Here is an 8,638-nt window from a genome sequence, read left to right as displayed (position 1 = left end):
GTTGCACTGTGAACTGGACACTGGTGTGACTCTCGAATCAGCTCGGCTTCTACTGCATAATCAAACTTTAATTTTCTGGCGCTGAGTGGAAGCGGTGCTTTGACAGCCTGCTATCTCTTGCACACACATTCACATTGCTTTCTTCTTCGTGTCATTACAATTAGGTAATGTTGTGGAGGGAGAGAGTTCCTGTATTTCACTGTTATTTCTCTCTTCATGAGTTTGTCCTGTTATTAGTCTGCTGCCTGCAATGTACTGTGTCCTAACTTTAGATTTGAAGCTTTAGACTTGAGGTTTTTCACCAAGAATCCTGACTTCCTTCTCCATTTTTGGGAAGCGAGCGTGAAGGGCTGAGGGGTACCATGATGTGGTACCTGGGCAGAGGCTGTCATGTCTGAAACACTAATGGATCTTTAAACAAAAAGGAGTGAGATAAGCTGCCAGTCCTCTGATTATTTCCTGCAGCACTTTTTTTTTCCCCTAAAAAATTGTAAATTAAATCAGTTTTTCCTCTGTTTACTCAGCCCAAAGCTCCTTCTGATTTTATACAAGGGTAACCAAGAACATAAACTGATTTAATGAAAATATAGAAAAATAAGTGCACCTGCTATATGGTAGGATTTCAGCACGTTTCAAATTGGGTACATCTGTTGGTCTTGGGCTATGAAAATCTTACCATTAAAATCAGTTGCACAGTTTAAAACCCATTACACATACAACTTTACTAATAGCAAACTTTAGGCAGAATCGTCCTAGTGAAGACCCAGATTTTTTGATGTTCAGAGCATGTTTCAAAGCCTCTACATATGTCGAGGCTGAAATCCACTATGCCTATGTAAAATGCAGGTGTTTGGTTTCTCCGAGCCTAAATGATCCCTGGAAATCAATAGGACTATTATTAATATGCGGGAGTTACATCAAACCCTTTGCAAACAGAGTACTGACTGATTGGGAAAGAAAATTCCAGCCCCTCCCTTCTGTCACGTTGAAGGTATATAATTGTTTTGTACTCTCTGATGGATATTTTGGGCTGTAAGTTGAAATGTCAGCCATATCCGTGATGTGTATACATGGCCACTTCATGTGTCTTCCAAAACCAGTCAGTTCAGGTGCAGCCTTTCTGACTGAGCCAGCATCGAGGTCTTTGTCCTTAGCAAGCAGATTTTACAAGGATTTCTGGTTTATAAATGCTCAGTAGATCCTTTGTGCAGAGCTTCACATATCAAAATGGACCTGCATGGGTCCATACATCCCAGATACCTTGCCTCTTACAAGTTCTTTCTACCAAAGTGAGTTTAATGGAGGAATAGGTTAGTGTTTGTTAGATTGTTTGGCCCTTTGTCATCACAAATGTATTCTGCAATGCAAACCTTTAGCTACTGATTTGTTTTATTGCCCACACTGTTTTATAGAGGCTGATATGGATGTTTGTGATACGTATTGTTCTTTGGCTGTATCAGCTGTAAAAGTGAAGGTCATTGCCCAGATTCATTGTGGGAAGTTCTGGATGCATAAGGTACTGGAAAAAATTTGCACTGTATTGAATTCAGCCATGCCATCACCTAAAGATTTATAACTCCAGAAAGAACATTTTTAGTAATGTGACTTCCTGCATAATGCATGTTACAGAATTGCATAGAGACTCTCACATAAAACTCATAATTTGTAGAACTGGAGCAAAAGAATTAATTGGTATCTTCCTGGAGACTTTCCATTTAGGTTGAAAAACTGCAGACCTTGACGTTTTGGAATGGTGCCATTAATTTAACTGAAAGTCTAAAAAGTTGTATATTAAAGCATGTAGCCAGAGTACGAAATTATACAGCTCAGAAGTTGGAAAATAAAAAAGAGAAGAACATGCAAATGAGAGATGAGCTAGAAGCTGAAAAATAGGAGATTTAATATGAACAGGTGAAAACTTTTCTGGAGCATGAAATCTAAAAGAATAGGATATCCATAAGGGAAGATAAACAGGAAGGCTGATCCAGAAGAGAATCTACAAAGGAGATAGCACTTTCTCTGTCTGTTTGAAGGCTGGAAAGAACAGAAGGGTGGCAACTTTTGGATGAGATACTGGAAAAAGTGGCAAATCAAAATATACTGGACCACACTTGAGGCAAGTTCTGATGTTGGGGTCAATAAGCATTTCATCATTTGATTTTGCTGGAGCTAATACTTTTCTTGAGGAAGCTGTCCCTCATCCTTAAATGAACACAGAGCCAGAAGATGCCGAGATGGGTGAGAAAAATGTAGGGCAGTAGATGTGGCCTGGCAGAAAATCTTATCTTCCACAAACACAAATAAACCAGAAAGGGCTGCTTTTCACCAACCATGCAGTCTCTAATAAAAACAGTTTCTGTCTTGGGTTAAAAAAAGTGGGTGTTACACAGTTGCTCTATTTCCCTTTCCTATTTAACAACCAGGAGAGCAGGAGCCTTAGAAAGGCAAGTAGGGAGACAATTGTAAACAAAAGAGCTGTGCTGTAACCTAATGCAGGTTAGCTATCTCCTGAGCTATGCAGATAGGCTGGGCAGCACCAGGACACAGCTAGCTGAACGGCTACGGCAGAGACAGGTTAAGCGGTTATCACACCTATTTGTTATCATCCCCATTGATTTCAGCAGTGCCCTAACCTGGATCTGTGAGATATTTTTTTTGTGAACGAGTGTTTTTTCTTGCCAGATGCTCGATTGAGAGTAGCTCCCCACCACCAGTGCTTCCCTGCCAAATGTGGGGCAGGCCACAAGCAGACGGATGGTGTGACAACAGGCAGAGCTGAGGAACGGTGAGGTCTGCTGGGGAGGTGGTGCCACCTTAATCAGCCCTGCCGTTTGTGTAAGCAGGCCTTTTGTGAACACTGAAACTCTCCAGCAGCAATCCCGTCTCTAAACTTGTTTGACAAGGAATCAGAAGAAGCTGCCAGAGCCAAAGGCTTGATACGCAGTAGTGCGAGACACTGGCAGCAGCAGCAGCAGCAGCAGCAGCAGCAGCCTTGGGGAGGTGAGCATCAGGAGGCAGTGCTTGCTGTGTGCTTAACCCAGCTTGTTGTAACTCAGGTTCATTGTAATTCTTTGTGTGCTGGAGAAGCAAAGTGCTTCTGTACAAACGACACCCTGATGGAAGGTATATTTAGCTTTTCCTGACAATCTTGCACCTGTGTACTTGAATGTAATGACTAAACTGAAATGGTGCTCTTTTTTACATACAGACTATTAAAATCCACATGGGAGGATCACAGAACTTTTATGGCTTATTTCTTTGCAGTGGAAACAGGTGTTTGGACATATATTCCTTGCATTTCAGAATCAGAGCAATGCGTAATATCTAGAATGTTAATTTGAAGGGAGATAGGTTGTATACAAGGAAAACCAAAACATGATAAAGGCAAGACTGTCTATTTACATTGCTCAGAATATGTGCAGGAAAAACAAAGCAAACAAACCACAGAAGTGGTCCAAAGTACATTTCGTTTTTAAAATTGTCCTGCTTTAGAAACACTGTACAACAAGATATACTTTAATCTTTATTTCTGACAATGAGAAGGCAGCAGTACCATCATCGTGGTAGGAGAATGTGTGGTGAGCTGGCAGGCAGTTATTCCTGGAAGGAGTCATTGTGGTATTGAGTGAGTAATATTCTGAATAAGTTCATCAGCTCAGGTGTGCAAGAGCTTTTGCTTGAAAGGTGTAAGGTTTTACTTCACAAAGCGTTTAACCACAGTCATACCCAACACCCAACTAGAGAAAACGTGAAGGTGCTTGCAGGCATAAGAAGCAAGAGAGACCCCTCAAAGGCCTTGAGCTTCCACACTTGCTGAGTCAGACATTGTACATATTCCTGTCTGCCAGCTGAAGACTTAAAGGCCCAACGGCACCCAGTGCTCTCAGCCTGTTCCTTCCATCGGGAGCTGAGCATTGTGTAGACCAAACACAATGATGGTATATTTGCACCGTCTCAGGGAGACGGTACCAGCCAAGGTAAGATTCAAGGACTAGCAGCATCAAAGTATTGGTAGAGCCCCTTGCAGTCATTTCTTGTCAGAGGATTATCACAAAGAGGTTAGTCCTGGGATGCTCGCAGTCTCCTGGAACAGCAAACAGACACACAAGGAACCTGTGAGCCCTTTGTCATCTCTGATGGTTTCATTTCGGGGAGTTTTGGGTGTCTGTTTAGGAGTACGTTTAAAAGTGATGGCAAGATTTGGCACCAAATGTATACCCCTGAATGAATTGGTCAGTGAGAGAGCCTGGCTGTCCAGGACAAAGCAAGTCATCCTGAGGTAGTGTGCTCCATCAAAAGCCCAGGAGCTGCTGCTCTTGGGAGGGTGTAGCTGCCTTCTCCTCTCCTTTGGACACAGTTATCCCAGAAACTATCCCAGGGAGGTGCAAAATTTCTTTTTAGGCATTCTTGGATTTCTTTTTGTGCATTTTCTGGATTTTTTTTTAAAAAAGTTATCTCTGCTGAAAAGTGATTTCAAATTAACCCTGGTTTGGATTTTGGTGAACTGCTGTAACATAGTCTTAAAGGAAGGTATAAATAAAAATGTGACTCCTGGTGTAAACAATCATTCCCTACTATTAAGGCTTTTGTGGTTTTAAAGTAAAAGTCACTGATAAGAAAACTGATTTCACTTTCAGAATTTCAGGATTATCAAATCCTGTTAACAGCTTTATAAACTGGGAGGGAGAACTTGACGGGAACCTTTTAACCCATTATAACAATACTGTAATTTATTTGTAATTTATTTGATTCATAAACTTCCCTCAAGAAGTATTTTGATGATCAATAGAAACTGCAATCAGATCTGCAAAGTACAAAGTTAATTTCTGTTTCTTGAGAAGTGTGGGTATTATGGGTATTATGAACTCAGCTTTTGGCTTCCATACAATATCACTCCTATGTTCACTGAAACTTTCTAGGTAAAGAGGAAATAATAGAGAAAAGCACAAGGAAGAATAATGATACTGAAACATGTGGTTCAACCTGCCTGGTGTTCCAAGACTGACAATAACATTTATTTGGATCCTTGCTCATGAGGTTGGCCAAGCCTTTCACGTTTCGAGAGAGATATAGCCACCCTACAAAGCAGACATGTAGTGTGTGCAGTCTCCGACCCTCTTCATCTGTCACCTTGGAAGTGGTGTGAGCATGGGGGTTGTGATGAATCTTGCATTTTTCATCCATTCAGAGCTGTTGAGCAGGTGATGGGCACCACGATTCATGTCTCTTCCAAACTTATTTTGGTGAGGCAGTGTATAATCAGCAGCCTAAGTTTCCTCTTTTAGGGTACTGGCCTTGTGCATTGGTATTAAGGTTGCCAAATTTGTAAGATCTACCAGTAGTCCAGACACCAGCATATAATATATGCTGGGAGGACGATAGTTTTACTAGGCTTGTTTAAACATCTATAAATATTTCATATGCTCCGTGCAGGGGGACTCAGATATTTCAGTGTAATTATGCCTCAGTTCCTAACTTGCTTAGATCTTTTCAATTCAGGAGTGACTGGCTTGAAACTCATAGTTTTTATTTTTACATATATATACATATATTTATTTTTACATATATATATATATATGTATATATATAAAATGGGCACAAGAAGAGAGTCAGGCCTCCTAAATTTGAATCACAAATTAATGGCAACTCCACTACAGAGCCAGTTAAATCAGGGGAATGATGCTTGGACTGATAGTTAATTCTCTGGTCTTTTTCTTAAGCATTTTCAGTAAAATAATAAAAAGAATAGCCAAGGGAAAAAGATCCATCTTGGCAAGATCTAATTCTGCTTTAATCTTACCCTGTTAAAAGAAAAAAATTCAACAAATTAACAAGTAGCTGCCTAGCAAATGTTTTAAAATTACAAGTTACTTGTTTTTCCTTGTGATTAAGAAAAACAATACTTTAAAGAAGCTTTAGCCTGAGTTATACAACCCAGAGTCCGTACGTCTGTGTGCCTGTTTTCTCTCTGTACATTTGCAGATTTTGTTTTGCATCAAGACAAGTGCCTCATTGGTGGGAATATTTGAGACAGGCAGTGAATAGTTTAAGCAGGCCAGATATATAAAAGGCCTTGGCAGGGATATAATCACTGTCCGTGCCACCTTGAACCTAGTCTGAAATGCTTTCAGGATTGCTTGGGAAACTGGATCTCAAGTTAAGAAGGGATTTTCAACTATATCTCCTTCTGCCTAAGTTCATGATCTAATTGTTAGTCTGTGGCTAAAGGTGAATGACGCCTGTATCTTCCCTGGTTTGTTCTTTTTTCCTCATATAAATGGCTGTGACTACCAGCTTTTTATTGAACTTGATGGCATCAGTATATCTGTTAATTATGATCAAAACATCTGATTAAAATGAAACACATTCAAATGCTTTGTTGAATATGTGTAACTATTTCTTGAAATGCCTTTATAAATTGGCATAATTCGAATGGATAAGATTTCAGAAACCTTCAGGATGCGTGATAGCCCATGGCCATAAAAGCCAGTCAGGTTTGTACTGCTGGGTTCGGTGGCAGCAGAGTTAGGCCAGCTTAAGTATATTTGAGGTCTTGTTAAAACTCCGCCTACTACCTCCTTCCTTTAGTCCAGTTTTTCTGAGCTGTATAGTCAAATTGTAAATACAGTGTTTCAATTCTACCATGAAGAACTGGCGATATTCATAATTATTATTGCTGGTACTCAGAAATGGTCACTGGTACGCTTTGGGTGCTCTATGTTTAGCTGCAGATTGCTCTTTTTCCGTCTCTGGCAGCACACATCTCGTCAGGCTCACAGGCTGTTGTGTCATGGTTTGGCGATGACAGTGAAGCTCCGGTAAGTGTCCCCAGGAAACTTTTATTGGCAATATATGGCTCTGCTGCAGCTATTCCAGAACAGCAAATGTCACAGAGATCATTTGACATAACATCCCCAAAATACACAGGGATCCTTTCCAAGAGAGCCAGTAGGAAGTATGTCTGCTTGTGCTCCAGAGTTTAGTGTTAGTATCAGTTCATGTGGCTATGTCAAGTGCAGTTTGAAGGATTGTTTAGGATAACATATTGATCATTGCAGCAACAATATTACTTAGTTCTTGTATGACACATGATTCTTCAAAATCCAGCAGATACCAGCAAAATAATCCCAGCAATGCTGCAAAAAGATAACACAAACACTAGTATTTCCGTTTTGCAGCTAAGAGCTCTGGTGGATTTTTCAAATTATTCTTTTTTAACAGTGAGACAGATGTTAAAGGGCTGTAAGTCTCTGTGTTAGTTTCATACCTGAATAACAGAAGGTCTCAAGGATACTTCCCCCCTCCCTTCCCCCAGCCCCCCCAGCAAAAGCTGACTCAAAGTTGTAGGGAGAATCAGTTGGAATAAGGAAGGGTTTGGTTTTGTGCTGGTTTCATACTGTCTTGAAATCTATAAACCTTATGTGAACTAGGAAATCAGAGCAGGTACCTAAAGTGCTATAGTGGGTACTTTGAAAATAGCTTGAAGTGATTTGTTTGATACAGTAAAGTTTAATATGGATGAAGTCCAGAATAGATCCTTATTCCCTTTCTCTCCTTGCCCCTTGCGCTCCCCGTTTGTTTGCCTTTCTTCTGTATTGCTGACATGCAGTAAAAGTTATCGAGATGCAATAACAGTGATATATATGTACATCTGGAGCTATGAGTTAAAAAAAACTTTCATTTTTATACGTCTGATGAGTTTAATCTGCATCATGTATTCCTGGCATGATTTTTTATATTAGACTTCTGAGTTGGAAATTATTACAGTGGAACAAAAGTAATTCAAAATATATTCAGCTGTGTTTTTAAGATCCAAAGCCAGTAATTTTATCTAATAATACCTAAGGGTAGAACTTTCTGTAACTGATTATCTTTACAGCATGTCATTGTTGTTTGCTGCACAACTTGATTGCAAGTTCACACATAAATGCAGAATGGGTCCATAGGATGTTTTCTCTGACTCTGTTAAATTAAATGATTCTTTGTAAATAAGTATTATTCTGTCCCTCTTGATAATAATTTTGTAACTTACCTTTTAGAGTGTTTATTTTATTCTTTTATGTGTATCCTTTTTTAGTGGTGGTGTTCACTGGCTGGAGTGGATATTCCATGGTACAACACAGATTCCTCTTTGATTCAGTGACTGGTGTACCGTGGAAATTGCACAGCTACAGTGTCATAAGAGGAGATGTGCTCAGAAAAGGGAGTGGGACGCGAAGCATCTGAGATCATTCTGTAATGCATCATAGCAAAGTTTTGCCATGTTAAAATGGCCCCAGTGTTGTCAAAATCCAAATCAACATTTTTTTTACTTCCCATTCTGTGAACAAATTGGTGCTTCAGCACTTTATCTTAATACAAAGCAACAGCAACAGCTCCTACCAGCTGTAAACTCTGATTTTTATTGGGTTTTGTCCTGCTCTAATCAAACCATGGAAAGGTCCTGCCGTGCACATTTTTGCAACACGTTAAGCTCAGTAATATTACAAGATTTCTGCCCAAGTTCTTGGGAGGCTTTCCTTTTTTGTTTTTCAGCCTCCTTCAGTGACTCAAGGCAAGTTAATGAGGCTCTCCTTACCTTGATAAAATGCTGATACCAGTCATTCTGCAGCAGGTGTGGACATACTGTGGGAGCAGG

General features: G+C 40.0%; 1 protein-coding gene across 2 annotated transcripts in view; it reads left to right on the top strand.

The window, feature by feature from the left end:
• CLIC5 (chloride intracellular channel 5) overlaps positions 1-8,638 on the top strand; it is a 79,274-nt gene that overhangs the window by 19,102 nt on the left and 51,534 nt on the right. Inside the window, exon 1 of one of the 2 annotated variants that reach the window (XM_080388560.1) lies at positions 6-8,638. The exons of the other annotated variant lie outside the window; for it this stretch is intronic. Coding sequence (XP_080244686.1) covers positions 8,588-8,638 — 51 coding nt within the window. The 5' untranslated portion in view covers positions 6-8,587. Of the gene's footprint in view, positions 1-5 lie in introns of those variants that run through there. 2 annotated transcript variants of the gene reach the window in all.

The sequence above is a fragment of the Falco punctatus genome (genome assembly GCF_963210335.1).
Source record: "Falco punctatus genome assembly, chromosome: 5".
NCBI lineage: Eukaryota > Metazoa > Chordata > Aves > Falconiformes > Falconidae > Falco > Falco punctatus.
The sequence above is the reverse complement of the archived record's forward strand: the minus strand, read 5'-3'. Positions and strand labels throughout refer to the sequence as shown.